This window comes from Chiloscyllium plagiosum, unplaced genomic scaffold, assembly GCF_037043375.1.
Source record: "Chiloscyllium plagiosum isolate Xiang-an unplaced genomic scaffold, Cpla_swu_hap1 HiC_scaffold_7, whole genome shotgun sequence".
Classification (NCBI taxonomy): Eukaryota; Metazoa; Chordata; class Chondrichthyes; order Orectolobiformes; family Hemiscylliidae; genus Chiloscyllium; species Chiloscyllium plagiosum.
The window spans coordinates 26,576,982-26,594,274 of NW_028270145.1; the positions used below are offsets into that span (position 1 = coordinate 26,576,982).

Sequence of the window (17,293 nt, forward strand, 5' to 3'; positions counted from 1 at the left end):
TAGTAATCTGTCTTCCTGCTCTTACCATCAAAGTGGATAACCACACATTTATCCACTTTAAACTGCACCTGCCATGCATCTGTCCACTCTCCTAGCCTGTCCAAGTCACCCTGTATTCTCATAACATCCTCCTCACATTTCACCCTGCCACCCAGCTTTGTGTCATCAGAAAATTTGCTAATATTACTTCTCATACCTAAATCTATATCATTAATGTATATTATAAACAGCTGCCGAACCTTGTGGTACCCCACTGGTCACTGCCTGCCATTCTGACAGGGACCCGTTTATCACTACTCTTTGCTTCCTGTCAGCCAGCCAATTTTCAATCTAAGTCAGTCGCCAATACCATGTGCCCTAATTTTGCTCACTAATCTCCTCTGTGGGACTTTATCAAAGGCTTTCTGAAAGTCCAGGTACACTACATTCTCTGGCTCTCCCTTGTCCATCTTCCTAGTTAAATCCTCAAAAAATTCCAGAAGATTAGTCAAGCACGATTTCGCCTTCGTAGATCCATGCTGACTCTGACCTTTCTCTGCTATAAAAGCAACTACAGTTTCTCCAGTCTCTCTACATAACTGATATCCCTCATCCCTGGTACAATTCCAGTAAATCCCCATCTTTGCATCCTCTGCACTGCCTCCACATTCCTCTTAGGACAGGACAATGGAAATGGAGTTGAGTGTTTGAGGGCAGGCAGTGCAATTGCCATTAGGAAAGCCAATACTGGCAGAGGGCACTGATATGTCCAAAATAGAATCCCCTCATTCCCTCCCCAGGCTTCTGGGCTACAAGTTTGAACAGAGTGGGCTCCCCAGTCAGGGCTGAGCCCCTTCGCAAAGGGTGAATAATAACATGGGTGCAAAAGCTGCTTAAGCCTCCTGCAACAGTGAAATTTGTCAAGAAGTGTTAACCCATTAAGAGGTGTAAAGGGCTCCCTTCATTTGGCAAGATTTTTACGAATGAGACTTTGTTTCTCAGTAGAGTATAATCTGCAATGTCAAACTGAAAGTGATAGCCCTATATTTATTCTCTGATCTGCATGGGTTTTTGTGGATGCAAGGTGAGTTGGCATGGTATGGTGAAGAGGGGAAAGGGTGATTGGTGATAGTAGACATTCACTTGGTAGAGTGAGTATGTGGGACGATGGGAGTGGATAGAGTGATGTATGGTGACACAAGTGATGTGAGGGGCCAGGAATGGGTGTGGTGCTGTGGAGACATCTTTAGGTTGCATGCACTGGCATTGATGATCAAGATTAGGCGAATGGGATCGTAATTGGCTGGATTGGATTTGTCCAGCTTTTTGTATATGGGATATACTTGGGCAATTTTCCATGTTGTCAGTCAATGCCTGTGTTGTAACTATACAGGAAGAGCGTGGCGAGGGGAGCAGCAAATTTGGCAGCACAAGTCTTCAGAACTATTGCTGGAATGGTGTCAGGGCCCACAGTCTTTGCAGTATTCAGTGCCTCCAACTGTTTCTTGATATCACGTGGAGTGAACTGAATTGTCTGAAAACTGGTATTCTGGGGACCACTGGAGGAGGCTGGAATGGATCATTCATTCAGCACTTCTGGCTGAAGACTGCTGCAAATGCTTTTTCTTATCTTTTGAATTCATGCTTTGGGCTCTTCTGTCACTGAGAATTGGGATGTTTGTGGAGCCTCCTCCTCCAATGAATTGTTTAATTATCCACCATCATTCATGACTCGATTTTGCAGGACTGCAGAGCTTACTTCTGATCCGTTGGTTGTAGGATCGCTTAGTTCTGTCTATCATTGGCTGTTTATGCTGTTTGGATGCCAGTAGTCCTGTTGGGTGACTTCGCCATGTTGAAACCTCATCATTGGGTATGCCTGGTATTGCTCCTGGCATGTTCTCCTGCACTCTTCATTGAACCAGGGTTGATCCCCTGGCTTGATGGTAATGGTTGAGTGAGGGATATGCTGGGCCATGAGGTTACAATTTGTTCTGGAGTACAATTCTACTGTTGATGACCCACAGCACCTCATGGAAGCTCAGTCTTGAGTTGCTGGATCTTCTTGAAGTCTGTCCCATTTAACACAAAGGCAGAACTTCATCTCCACAAGGACTCTGCAGTAGTCATTCTACCAATACTAGGAGAAAGTGAGGACTGCAGATGCTGGAGATCAGAGCAGAAAATGTGTTGCTGGAAAAGCGCAGCAGGTCAGGCAGCATCCAAGGAGCAGGAGAATCAATGTTTTGGGCATGAGCCCGAAGAAGGGCTCATGCTCGAAACATCGATTCTACCAATACTGTCATGGACAGATGCATCTGCAGCCAGCAGATTGATAAGGATGAGGTTAAGTATGTCTTTCCCTCGTACTGGTTCCCTCACCACCTGCCGCAGACTCAGTCTAGCAGCTATGTCCTTTACGACCCGACCAGCTCGATCAGTAATGCTCCTACTGAGCCACTCTTGGTGGTCGTCTTTGAAATCCCCCACCCAGAGGACATTGTGTGCCCTTGCCATCCTTAGTGTTGCCTCCAGGTATTGTTCAACATGGAGGAATACCAATTCACCAGCGGAGGGAAGGTGGTATGAAGTAACCAGCAGAAGGTTTCCTTGCCCATATTTAACCTAAAGCCATATTACTTCATGGTATCTGGACTCAATGTTGAGGACTCCCACGGCAACTCCCTCCTGATTGTATATCATTGTGCTGCCACCACTGATGGGTCTGTCCAGCTGATGAGATGGGACATGGGATGATGAAGGTGGTGCCTGTGACATTGTCTGTAAGGTATGCTTTTGTGAGAATGACTGTGTCAGGCTGTTTTGAACTCACTAAAACTGAAGAAAAAACCTTTGCTATTCACTTATCTTTATGATTATATAAACTTGCATAAGGTCCCCCCTCAACCTCCTACACACAAGTGAAAACGGTGCAGTCAATCCAGCCTCTCCTTATAACTCAAACCCTCCAGTCCTATAACATCCCTGTAAATCTTTGCTGCACGATCTCCAATTTAATAAGATCCTTCCTGTAGCAGGTCGACCAGGCCTGTACAGAGAAATCCAGATGGGGCCTTAATAACATGCTATACAACAGCAACATGACAAACTCATTGGTCTGGGCAATGAAGGCAAGTGTGCTAAATGCCTTCTTAAGTATTCTGTCTCCCTGTGATACAATGTTCAAAGAAATATGTGTCTTAATCCCTAGGTTTCTCTGTTCAACAATACTCCCCAGATCCCTACCATTAACTGTATAACAAACCATGTTTGTTTTACCAAAATGCAATACCTTACACTTATCCAAATTAAACCCCATCTCCCACTTCTCAGTCCATTGGCCCATTTGATCAAGATCCCTTTGTAATCTTAGATAATCTTCCTCACTATCTACGACACCACCAACTTTGGTGTCATCCACAACTTTACTAACCATGCTTCCCAGGTTCTCATCAAAATTGTTTATAAAAATGACAAAAAACAGTGGACCCAGCATCAATCCCTGTGGAACACTGCTGGTCACTCCTGTCTGAAACATAACCCTCCAGCACCACCCTCTGTCTCATACCATCAAACCAATTTTCTCCTTGGGTCCCATGTGATCTAATCTTACTAACCAGTCTACCATGTGGAACCTTGCCAAAGGCGTTACTAAAGTCTATGTAGACGATGTCTACTCCTCTGCCCTCATCTATTTTCTTGGTCACATCCTCAAAAAACACAATCAAGTTTGTGAGACATAATTTCCCTTACACAAAGCCATGCTGGCTATTCAAATGCATGTAAATCCTGTCTCTTAGGGTCCCCTCCAACAACTTGCCTACCACTGATGTCAGACTCACCGGCCTATAGTTTCCAGGCTTCTCTTTGCAGCCTTTCTTAAATAAAGGCAAAGCATTAGTCTCCCTCCAGTATTCAGACATCTACAAATGACACAAATATCTCTGTTACGGGCCCCACAATATACTTCAAGCTTCCCACAAAGTCCTAGGATACATTTGATCAGGTTCCAGAGAGTTATCTACCTTTATGATTCTTAAGACTTCTACAGTAAATACTGAAGTAAAATATTTGATCAGCATCTCTCCTATCTCCTGTGGTTCCACACATGGATGACTTAGTTGATCTTTAAGTGGCCCTTTTCCATCCCTAGTTGCTCTTTTGCCCTGAATATACTTGTAGAATCTCTTTGGATCAACCTTATCTGCCAAGGCTATATTATCCCAGTTTTGCCCTCCTGATTTCCCTCTTAAGAATGTCCCTACTCCCTTTGTATTCTTCAAGAGGTTCCCTTGGTCACCTGACACATAGCCTCTTCTTATTCTCAACCAGGGCATGGATATCTCTATTCATCCATTGTTCCCTACTCCTACCAGCCTTACCTTCCAATTTAACAGGAACATACTGCCTCTGAACTTTCACTTTTGAAAGCCTCTCCACTTGCCAGTCATCCCTTTCCCTACAAACAGTCTACCCCCCAACCAACTTTAGACAGTTCTTGGCTTGTACCGTCAAAGTTGGCCTTACTCCAATTTAGAAGTTTAACTTTTATACAAAGACTATCTTTTTCCATAACTATTTTCAAACTAATAGAATTATGATCACAAGTCCTGAATTGCTACACCACTAACACTTCAGTCACTTGCCCTACCTTATTTCCCAAGAGGGAGTCAAGTTTTGCTCCGTCTCTTGTAGGTACATCTATATATTTATAAAGAAAATTTTCTGAAACACATGTAACAAATTCCTCCCCATCTAAGACCTTAACATTGTGGCAATCCCAATCTATGTTTGGAAAGTTAAAATCCCCTACTATTACAACCCCAGCATACCTACATACATCTGAGGTCTCTGTACATATTTGCTCCTCAGTTTCCTTTTCCTTCTTGTATAAACTGTGTTTATGTAGTCAGTCCAGTTCAGTTTCTGGTCAATAGTAACTCCAGGATGCTGATAGTAGGGGATTCAATGATGGTAATACCATTGAATTTTCAAGGGGTGATGGTGATATTCTTGCTGGAGATGGTTATTGCCAAACATATGTGTGGCACTAATGTAACGCCACTTGCAAGCTCAAACCTAGATATTGTCCAGATCTTTCTGTGTTTGGTCATGGATAGCTTCAGTGTCTGAGGAGTTGTGAATTGTGCAATCCTTGGCAAATGTTCCCACTTCTGACCTTATAATGGAGGGAAGGTCATTGATGAAGCAGCTGAAGATGGTTGGGCCTAGGACACTAGGCCCAACTGAGGAGTTCCTGCAGTGATATCCTGGAGCTGAGATGACTGACCAATATGACTCCAACCAGACAAGGGTTTTCTTCAGATACCCATTGAATCCAGCTTTGCTCAGCCTCTGCCATGCTAGACTCATCCAAATACAGCTGTCTCTCTCACCTCACCCCTGGAAGTCTGATTTCCTGCCCATATTTGAACCAAGACATAATGAGATTAAGGTTTGAGAGGCCCTAAGAGAACCCAAAACCGGCCTCAGTGAAAAGGTTATTGCTAATCAGGACGAGGTTTACTTGTTTATGTTTAACCATGAGACTTCAAGGTGCCAGTGTTGAGGAATGCCACACAACTCCCTCACGACTGTATATCACCATTCTGTCACGATCCCTGCTGGATCCGTCTTGCCGATAGGACAGGAGATGTCCAGGAAAGGTCATGGGGGCGGTGTTCTGGGACATTATCTGTAAGGTTTCGTACTGTGAGTCTGCCTATGTCAGGTTATTGCTTGACTAATCAATAAGATAGCTCACAATGCTGGCACTACAAGCCCCAGATGGTAGTAAAGAGAGCAAAGTTCCAGTGTTAGTTTAGTCCAGTGCAGCAGGACCATTTCAGAATGAGAAGTATTTCACACAGGAGAGAGCAACAGTGTACACTGATATGATAAATAAGCCACAGCACCATTGAAAGCAGGACACAGTAGCATTGAGGAACAGGATACAGCCGTAACGGAGGAACAGGCGACAGTCACACTGAGGAACAGGCTACAGCCATAACTGAGGAACAGGTGACAGCCACACTGAGGAACAGGCGACAGGCACACTGAGCAATAGGATACAGCCACACTGAGGAACAGGATACAGCCATACTGAGGAACAGGTGACAGCCACACTGAGGAACAGGCGACAGGCACACTGAGCAATAGGATACAGCAGCACTGAAGAACAGGCTACAGCTGCACTGAGAAACAGGATACAGCAGCACTGAGGAACAGGATACAGCCGTATTGAGGAACAGGCTACAGCAGCATTGAGGAACAGGCTAGAGCCACACTGAGGAACAGGATACCACAGCATTGAGGAACAGGCTACTGGTGCACTGAGGAACAGGCTACAGCCACACTGAGGAACACGATACAGCCGCTTTGAGGAACAGGCTACAGCCACACTGAGGAACAGGATACAGCAGCTTTGAGGAACAGGCTACAGCAGCAATGAGGAACAGGCTACAGCTGCACTGAGAAACAGGATACAGCAGCAATGAGGAACAGGCTACAGATGCACTGAGAAACAGGATACAGCCGCATTGAGGAACAGGCTACAGCAGCATTGAGGAACAGCCTATAGCCGCACTGAAGTACAGGATACAGCAGCATTGAGGAACAGGCTCCAGACACACTGAGGAACAGGATACAGCAGCATTGAAAAACAGGCTACAGCCGCACTGAGGAACAGCCTACAGATGCACTGAGGAACAGGACACAGCTGCATTGAGGAACAGGCTACAGCTGCACTGAGGAACAGGACACAGCCACACTGAGGAACAGGATACAGCCACACTGAGGAACAGGATACAACAGCATTGAGGAACAGGCTACAGCTGCACTGTGGAACAGGCTACAGCAGCATTGAGGAACAGGATACAACAGCATTGAGGAACAGGCTACAGCTGCACTGAGGAATAGGCAACAGTTGCATTGAGGAACAGGCTACAGCTGCACTGAGGAACAGGCAACAGTTGCATTGAGGAACAGGCTACAGCTGCACTGAGGAACAGGCAACAGTGGCATTGAGGAACAGGCTGCAGCTGCACTGAGGAACAGGACACAGCCACACTGAGGAACAGGATACAGCCACACCGAGGAACAGGATACAACAGCATTGAGGAACAGGCTACAGCTGCACTGTGGAACAAGCTACAGCAGCATTGTGGAACAGGATACAACAGCATTGAGGAACAGGCTACAGCTGCACTGAGGAATAGGCAACAGTTGCATTGAGGAACAGGCTACACTGCACTGATGAACAGGCAACAGTTGCATTGAGGAACAGGCTACAGCTGCACTGAGGAACAGGACACAGCCACACTGAGGAACAGGATACAGCCACACTGAGGAACAGGATACAACAGCATTGAGGAACAGGCTACAGCTGCACTGTGGAACAGGCTACAGCAGCATTGAGGAACAGGATACAACAGCATTGAGGAACAGGCTACAGCTGCACTGAGGAATAGGCAACAGTTGCATTGAGGAACAGGCTACAGCTGCACTGAGGAACAGGCAACAGTTGCATTGAGGAACAGGCTACAGCTGCACTGAGGAACAGGCAACAGTGGCATTGAGGAACAGGCTGCAGCTGCAATGAGGAACAGGTGACAGTTGCATTGAGGAACAGGCTACAGCTGCCCTGAGGAACAGGCTACAGCTGCACTGAGGAACAGGCTACAGCTGCGCTGAGGAACAGGCTACAGTTGCATTGAGGAACAGGCTACAGCTGCCCTGAGGAACAGGCTACAGCTGCACTGAGGAACAGGCTACACTTGCATTGAGGAACAGGCTACGGCAGTGTTGAAGAATAGGATACATTTCGGTCTTTGGAGGTCATGTGGGCGGCACGGTGGCACAGTGGTTAGCACTGCTGCCTCACAGCGCCAGAGACCCGGGTTCAATTCCCGCCTCAGGCGACTGATTGTGTGGAGTTTGCACGTTCTTCCCATGTCTGTGTGGGTTTCCTCCGGGTGCTCCGGTTTCCTCCCACAGTCCAAAGATGTGCAGGTCAGGTGAATTGGCCATGCTAAATTGCCCGTAGTGTTAGGTAAGGGGTAAATGTAGGGGTATGGGTGGGTTGCGCTTCGGCGGGGCGGTGTGGACTTGTTGGGCCGAAGGGCCTGTTTCCACACAATAAGTAATCAATCTAAGTAATCAATCTAATCATGTTGCAGCTGAACAGGACATTAGTTAGGCCACGTTTCGAATACTGCGTTCAATTCTGGTCTTGCTACATGTAAGATATTTGAAACTTGATAGGGTTCAGAAAAGATTGACAAGGATGCTGCCAGTGTTGTAGGGTTTGAGCTCGAGGGAGAAGCTGAATAGGTTGGCACTACTTTTTCTGGAGAGTCGGAGGCTGTGGGGGATGACATTATAGAGGTTTATAAAATAATGAGGGGCATGGATAGGGAGAATAGTCAAATTCTTTTCCCCACGATAGGGGAGTCAAAAACTAGAGGGCTTAAGTTTAATATGAGAGGGGAAAGATTTAAATGGGACCTAAGAGGCAATTTTCTCATACAGAGGGTGATATGTGTATGGAATGAGCTGCCAGAGGAAGTGGTTGTGGCTGGTACAATTACAACATTTAAAATGCATCTGGATGGGTACATGAATAAGAAAGGGTTTAGTGGGATATTGGCCAAGTGCTGGCAGGTGGGACTAGATTAGGTTGGGATATCTGGTCAGCATGGACAAATTGGATCAAAGGGTCTGTTTCTGTGCTGTACATCTCTGTGACTCGAGGTCACAAACGCTTTGTGCACAGTTTGCAGCATTCATTGAGGAACAGGCTACAGCTGGTAGGAAACTATTCACAACGGTATCTGGGGAGGGACCGGTTATTTGAACCACCTACTCCTATCATAGAACAGTAATCCCGACCCCATCACTGCCTCCCCACCCCATCACTGTTCATCCCCTCCCACAATCACTGCCCCTCTCCCCCATCAACAACCCCACCACCCGTCATCACAGTAACCCCTCACCTCATTGTTGTCTCTCTTCCCCATCACAGTCCCCCTCCTCCATCTCTGTCCCTTTCCCCCCATCACCATCCCCCCTCCCCCATCACGATCACTCTCCCCCCATCACTGTCCCATGCCTCATCACTGTTCCCCCTCCCCAATCATTGATCCCTCTCACCATCACCGCACCCTGTCACCCATCACTGGCCTCCTCCCCCATCACTGTCCCCCTCCCTCATCACCGGTCCCTTCCCCCCATCACTGTCCCAGTCCCTATCATTGCCCCTCTCCCCCAACGCCATCTTCCTTCCACCATTACCACCTTCCTCTCCCACTACTGGCCCCCTCTTCCCTCCTCCCACCAATGCTGCCCCCCTCTCACCCCATTACTCCCACCTCCCCCATCACTGTCTTCGTTCCCCCATCACCACTTCCCTCTGCTTTTACTGTCCCCCTCCCCCACATCACTGTTTCGCTCTCACCAGCACCGTCACATAAACCTGTAATAAATAGTCATGCTTGTTAAGCACAGAAACCTGGTTTGTTTTCCTGTCAAGTACTTTTAAAACATCTTTCACTTCTATGACAATTCCGAGAATAGTGGGATTTGATTTCCAGCATGCTATCCTTTTGGCATGCCTTTCTGGAAGTGTTTATATAAATAAATTTCCTCTAATGTTGTTAAAATGTCAGTGAGCAGGTGACAGAGGTGTAGTCATTCTTGAGACACCAACAATGACGCAATACTTTTTCGAGAAGCCGGGACATGCTGCCCTATATCAAAAATACAGACTTCCTTCACCCAATGAAATCAACGACCTCATCCTCAACTACCTGCAGACAAAGGTGAGTAAGTGGCTGAAATAAAACTCTTCACTTTCCAGGGAGGAATTGGATACAGTTTCAGGAAACCCAGAAGCAATCTCAGTCTGTCTGTCATGACAGCAACCTGCAACCAGATCCGGTTTTTATCACTCGTGGGGCGTGGGTGTCGCTGGCTGGCCCAGCATTTATTGTCTGTCCCTAGTTGCCCTTGAGAAGGTGGTGAGCTGCCTTCTTGAACCCCTGCAGCCCATGTGTTGTGGGTTGATCCTGAGGGATGGAATTCCAGGATTTGTGACAGTGAAGGAATATTTCCAAGGTACAAGATGGTGACTGGCTAGGAGGGGATCTTACACGTGGTGGTGTTCCCATGTATCTGCTGCCCTTGTCCTTCTAGATGGAAGTGGTCATGGGTTTGGAAGCTACTGCCTGAGGATCTTTGGCGAATTTCTGTGGTCCATCTACTAGATAGTACACACTGCTGGCAAAGAGCATCAGTGATGGAGAGAGAGGGGATTTTGTGGATATAGCACCTTGTCCTTCTAAATGGATGTGGTCTTGGCTTTGGAAGGTTCTGTCTGAAGACCTTTGGTGAATTTCTGCAGTTATGCGGCTCAGAGAGAACATTGCTTGAATGCTAAACAGGAAAAGCAGGAAAACATAGACAGGTGTGAAGTGATTTCACGAATAACAAATCAGGTCAGAATTCTGTGGTTCTGCCACATCCATTCATGAGTAGGAGGGAACAATTACACAATCGACTGGCATAGAAAGCTACACAAACATCCCCAGTCTCAGTAATGGGGAGATTCCAGCACATCAGTGCAAAAGAGAAGGTTGAAGCATTGCAAGCGTCTTTGGTTACAAATGCTAGTGGATGATCTGCCTTGACCTCCAGTCTTCAGGTGGCATAGGTACTAGAAATGGTGTGTTTCTTTAAGGTTAAGGGAAATGCCCAAAGCTTGGAAAATCTTTTTCATTTCAGCTTGACCGGTCATAGAGTCATTGAGGTCTACAGCCTGGAAACAGGCCCTTTGGCCCAACTTGGCCATGCTGCCCAGTTTTCACAATTAAATGAATTGCATTTGCCTTCTTTTGATCCATGTCCCTCTGTACTTATTCCATCCATGTACCTGTCTAAATGTTTCTTAAACGATGAAATTGTATTCGCCTCCACCATGACCTCTGGCAATCCATTCCAGGCACTCACCAACCTCCATGAACAAAATTACCCCGCTGGACTCTTTTGTATCTCTCCCCTTTCACCTTAAACCTATGCCTTCCGGTTTTAGACTCCCCTACAATGGGGAAAAGTATTGGCTATCTATCTTGTAAATGCCTCCCATGATTTTGTAGATCTCCATAAGGTCACCTACTCATTGTCCAATGCTCCAGGGAAAAAAATCCCAGCCTATCTAGTCTCCCCTTATAACTCAAACCTTCCAGTTGAGGTAGCATCCTAGGAAATCTTTTCTGTACTCTTCTAGTTTAATATTATCCTTTCTATAGTGCAGTGACCAGAACTGTACACAGTACTCCAAATGTGGCCCCACGCGTGTCTTATACCACTATAACAAGATGTCCCAACTTCTATAATTAATGCTCTGACTGATGAAAGCAAGCATACCGAAAGCCTTTTTCACCCCCTCATCTACCTCATTTTCAAGGAGCTATGAACCTGTACCTCTAGATCTCTTTGTTCTGTAACATTCCTCAGAGCCCTACCATTGACTGTGTAAGCCCTCCCCTGGTTTCACCCACCAAACTGCATTGATATAAATTAAACTGTACTTGTCATTCCTCATCCCACTGGCCCAGTTGATCAACATCTCGCTGCATTCCCAGATAACCTTCTTCACTGTCCACTGTACCATCAAACTTGACGTCATCCACGTTGCAGAAGTTGTGGCTGAAACTGTATGTGCAAAACATGTTCCTCAACAAAGGATATAGTGTAGAACTACTAAGAAAGAGCTTATCTCAGTATTTGGAGTTTTGTTTTAAAGTGCCAGATCAGAAGTAAAATTTGAAATTGCTGGAGATCTGGCAACATCTGTGAAAAGAATGCAGAGTTAACATTTCAGGTCCACTGACCGTTCTTATTGTAACTGTTGGTATATATCGTTGGATGAGGTGGGGGACGGAGAAGGAGTAAGCCATAGGCAGAGCTTGAACCCCATACAGAGAGAACAACGTTTGGGAAAATAAAGGAATGGGTAGAGGTCAGCCTGGGGGAAGCAACAGCTGCTAATGGAGACCGTTAGTGGCTGACAATGGAGTGTTTGCAGTAGCAGCCCGCGTGACAACAAGGCCCAGTGTGTGGGCTTGGGGAGGGACATGGATGAAGATGCTCAGGCTGTAAAATCATTGAACTCAATATGGAGTCCAAAATGCTGCCGGGAAACCCAGATATTGTTCAGGGAGTGTTGGCCAGGGAGTGGTGTGTTGAAATCAGAAGGGTTTTCAGAAACCAGATCAATAATTATTTGGTTGAAACCCTGAAGGGGTTACTTGAAGTTGAGAAAGTTTTATGAAGGCTGAAGGAACAGGCTAATAGATTCTCAAAGTGTGGATTTAAAGCCACAGTTACATTAAGCCTGATTGATGTGATAGAGAGGGGAATTGGTGTTGGTTTTGTAAATGAGTGCTGTTGTGATGAATGGGATTATATTTTTGTTGTGGATTGTTAGAAGAACATCTGGTTCACTGGTGTCCTTTAGGGAAGGAAACAGCTGTCTTTATGTGGTCTGGCCTCCGTGTGATTCCAGACTCACAGCAATACGATTAACTGCTCTCTGGGTGATTAGGGATTGGTAATATATGCTGATGTGGTCAGCGTCACTCTCATCCCATGAATGAATTTTTTTTAAAAACCAGGACAAAGCAGCTGACTTGATTTTCAGCTCATTCACAACCTTCAACCTTCACCCCAAACAGAGTAGCAGCGCTGTGTATCATCACTGCACTGCAGCAACTCAGTAAGCACCCTCCAAGTCCACTTACTCTAACACGTATAAGGGCTAGGGCAGTAGTTACGTAGGAACACCACCACCTTCAGGCTCCTCTCGAAGCCACACGCTATCATGACTATTGCTGGGTCAGAATCCTGGAACTCCATCCTGTATCTACACCTCAAGGACTGCAGCAGTTCAGGAAGGCAGCTTGGGCTAGTTGGGATGGGTAATAAATACCGACGTTGTCAGTGATGCTGAAATCCCAAGAAAGGTGTTATTGTTGTACTCCCAGTTTTGGATAGGATTCTCATTTCCATGCCCGAAGGTGAGAGGTTCACAATGTCGTGTTGATTTGAGTTTACAACCAAGCACAGCACCCAAGGAATGCTGCCCTGTCAGAAATGCTGATTGGCAGACAATGAGGCCTGACTATTTCCTGCTTTGAAAGAAATTTTGGAAAAAGAGTTTCACTCAGTGTTACAGAAATTATTTGAAACAATAATTGTCCGGTGTCATTACTAACAGCTGCATTGAAATGTGTTCTGTAAACTTCCCAACCCATTCACCACCTGCTGTGGCCACTGCCATTTTAAAAGGGATTTCTGTGAGGTGGCCAGAGTACTTGCCTGTTTCAGGCAGGACCACATTAGTTGTCGAACTTTGCTCCTGTGATATAGTTAGGACCCCAATTGCAATTTTAAAGGATATGTGGGTTGGTGTGGTGTTCTTGTGCTGCCTCCAGACTTTGAAAAACGTTTTGCAGAGTCCCTGGAAAAGGGAATCACTCTGACACTTATCAAAGAATGGTTCCCAAAACCTTTTCAATGTTGCCAGTGTTGTGCAGGCAGAAGGAGGGTGCTTAGGAGAAAGAGCTGTGGGGCTTGTCTGCGGTTCCTCCTCTGGCACTGGCACAGTGAGTCCGGCACTGCCCTGTCTCCATATGAAGAAAGGGCACGTGAAGTAGGGTCTGATTTCCCAGCATCCTTCAGTGCTGATGGGCAATTCCTGGGGTGATGGAGATGCTCCACCTGGCTTTCCACGGAGGCAGACAAACGGTCGCAGTATTTACTACATCGCTGCAGCTTCTGGGCAATAAGGGCCATTGCCTCCCACATTCTTGTCTGCTTCTGCTGGCTCTCCCTATGCATGTGGATGAAATCTCTGGTTGCTGACACCACAGGTTCCTGTCCAGCTCGGGGATGAGCAGCTCCCTGCTCTCTGGCAGCCCTCCGAGTGCCAGCGGACTGGGACCATTCCTCCCTCGGCCAGCTATGGAGCTGTCACACTGAGTGTGCTTCCACGTTCTTGAACACAAACATTCCCATCGAGGTGTCAGTGTTTGAGCTGCTGCGAGGAATCCTCGAGGTGTCGAGGATGAAGCTTCTGGGGGCGGGTGAGGGGTGCGGTATTTCTGTGCTGACTTTATGAACCTCCTGCTGGACAAAGGGAGAGAGAGACACAGTATTGCAGTGGGTGGTTAGGCGAGGCAATGGCCGCAGTGCTATTATCACTGGACTGTTAATGCAGAGATGGAAATGTGTTGCTGGAAAAGCGCAGCAGGTCAGGCAGCATCTAGGGAACAGGAGAATCGACGTTTCGGGCATTAGCCCTTCTTCATCCTGTTAATGCAGAGACCCAGGGGTAATGTTCCAGGGACTTAGGTTTGAATCCTGCGAGCAGCAGATGATGGGAGCTGAATTCAATAAAAATCTGGAATTAAAATTCTCATCATGACCATAAAACCATTGTCAGTTGTCGGGAAAAAAGCACATCTGGTTCACTTTAGGGAAGGAAATTGCAATCCTAATTTATTGCAGCGTACATGTGACTCCAGACCCATAGCAATGTGGTTGACGTTTAACTATCCTCTGGGCAATTATGGATGGACAATAAATGCTGGCCCAACCAGTGAAGCCCTCATCCCATAAATGAATAAAAAAAGGTTCAAAGTGGTGTGCAATGTATAAGACTTGAAGCATGATTAATAGGAGAGTGGCCGTGAAGTGCAGAGTGGTACATACCTGGATGTTTCTGCATCTCCCCAGGAGTAGTCTGTTTTCTCCTGTGAGGGCAAGCATTCTCTTCTTGTTGGGGCTAATGTCAGACAATCTACACCCCCATATGGCCTCTCTCTCCCCCGGTGTGGGCTGTCCTCTCCTCTGAGGTGTTTTAAAGGACTGTGGAGACAGTGCGAAGGGCAGACAGGGTTAGTGCTGTGAGGGGGTGGGTTGAGGCAGGCAAAACAAGAGCAAGTGAGGGATGCATTCAGAAGAGTGGCAGAGTACAAGCCTTAGCGGGAGGTGGATGCATTTCCCGAGACAGAGTGAGTGTGAGACAGTTAAGAGCAGAGTGTGGCACTTACCCTGATGGAGTGAAGGTGGTATTGACCTACTACACCTGGAATCAGTGCACACACAGGTGGCAATCTCAGACCAGGCTGGCAGGGTAAGGTGACATGGCCTGTTTTACTGCTCCTTTAGGAAGAGGGCACCTCTCCTTTTCACTACCCAACTCCCAGTTCCCTGTCAAAGAATCACAATGCCATTTTTCCTTCCTTCATCATGTTCAGGCTCTGTCTTTGACCAAGCAGGGCGTCATTGGAATCTGGGTGCACAGTGACTGCTTGTAGATGTCAAAGGCTCCAAGAATGCCAGCCTTTCAGTGGATGTCTATTGTGTGGCAAGTTGTTGTGGACAATGGTGCATGCTGAGGTGGGGCAGAAATTGGATAAAAGAGATGTTATAAGATATGGCGACAAAACTCACTAGGGCCTAATGGCAGATTTCCTCCTACACAATCTGAACTAAATCAAAAAAGTGCAAGTGTCAGCCCACAATCCTTTTCTTTAATGTGTTTTTTTCCCTTCCTAGATGTCTTTATAATTTGTCTCCTAGTTACATAATTTCAACGATGGGGCACCACAATTTATGTTTGGCCAATGGTCAAGAGCATTCAAGTGGACAATGAAGAGTCTGTGTGCTTTCTGTTTGGCTGTGTGTACAGTACGGAACCAGTGAGGGGCTGGGGCAATTTAAGGTCATGTGATGCAATCTCCTGGAAATTGACCAACTGGAGATGGCAACCTGAGCGCTTGCCTTCCCCTCGCTATTGGTTTGATTTGTTGATCTGTGAACCAGTTTAAATGTGCACTGTCTTTGCTGGGCAACTGTCAATAATTGAACATGGAGTTACTAAGTGTGGATGTTTCTCAGGAAGGGGAGGGGGATGAAGTATGTGTTTAACTAAAAATGTGGTCCTGTTTTCAGAAAGGGAAGCCATTCACCCTGGCAGTGGATGTTGGATGTGGTTCAGGTCAAAGCACCAGGGGATTGACTTCTTACTTTGAAGAAGTGGTTGGGATTGATATAAGTGAAGCTCAAATTGAAGAGGCAAAGAAGATGGAAAGATCTGATAATGTCTCTTACAGGTAACCATAGTCATCTCAAGCTTTTTCACAGACTGCAACAATTAAAGAGAGTCTTGTCCATTTTGTTGAGAGAGATTAATTTTATTTTAGAAAGATTGATCACACTTAGAGGGATCTAGCCCAATAAAGTTGATTGCCATAGGATTGCTCGATGGATTTTAATATAACTAAAATGCCTTTTTGGATTGCCTTTATAGCTGGGCGGCACAGTGGCTCAGTGGTTAGCACTGCTGCCTCACAGTGCCAGAGACCCGGGTTCAATTTCTGCCTTGGGCAACTATCTGTGTGGAGTTTGCACATTCTCCCCATGTCTGAGTGGGTTTCCTCCGGGTGCTCTGGTTTCCTCCCACAGTCCCAAGATGTGCAGGTCAGGTGAATTGGCCATGCTAAATTGCCTGTAGTATTAGGTGGATTAGTCAGCGGTAAATATAAGGTGGTGGGTTACTCGTCAGAGGGTCGGTGTGGACTTGTTGGGCCGAAGGGCCTGTTTTCCCACTGCAGGGAATCTAATCTAAAAAAGCTGAATGGGCTAGGCCTGTATCCTCTAGAGTTTAGAAGAGTCAGAAGTAACTGAACTGAAACGTATAAGATCCTGAAGGGATTTGACTGACTGGATGTTGAAAGAATATTTCCCCTTGCAGGAGCATCTAGAGCTAAAGGTCATAGTTTATAAGGGGATGTCTACTCAAAATAGATAAGGAAACATTTCTTCTCTCAAAGCTTTGAGTCTTTGGAATTCAGTCCCTCAAAAGTCAGTGGATATGGAATCTTTAGATATTTTTAAGACAGAGGTAGAAAGATTCTTGATTACGAAAGGGATAAAAGATTATCAGGGATGTGCAGGAATGTAGCAGTGAGGTTAAAATCAGGTCAGCCATCATCTTATTGAATGCAGAACAGGTTTGAAGGGCCCGGGTGGCCGATTCTTGTTGCTTGTTTGTATGTAAATGAAAGGTAACAGGAAATGTGGATATTGGATACAGATATGCCAAGATATCATTAGCAAAGATGAAAAAGGATTGGATGTGATTATTGATCATGGGCTCAAGTTATCTAATCAGAATGCTACTATTATCAGCAGTCCAGCACCATTCTTCATATTGAGGTAATTTCATTATAAATTCAATAATAATCCGTAT

At 46.1% G+C, this 17,293-nt stretch overlaps 1 protein-coding gene across 3 annotated transcripts in view; it reads left to right on the forward strand.

Annotated features, from left to right (window-relative positions):
• Positions 1–17,293, forward strand: part of LOC122551410 (putative methyltransferase DDB_G0268948) — a 71,084-nt gene that overhangs the window by 23,026 nt on the left and 30,765 nt on the right. For 2 of the 3 annotated variants that reach the window (XM_043693253.2, XM_087988862.1), the window contains exons 2-3: positions 9,645–9,797; positions 15,994–16,154. In XM_043693253.2, the coding sequence (XP_043549188.2) occupies positions 9,687–9,797; positions 15,994–16,154 (272 nt within the window). In that variant the 5' untranslated portion in view covers positions 9,645–9,686. The remainder of the gene's footprint in view (positions 1–9,644; positions 9,798–15,993; positions 16,155–17,293) is intronic. The other variant, XM_043693254.2, reaches the window with a different exon arrangement.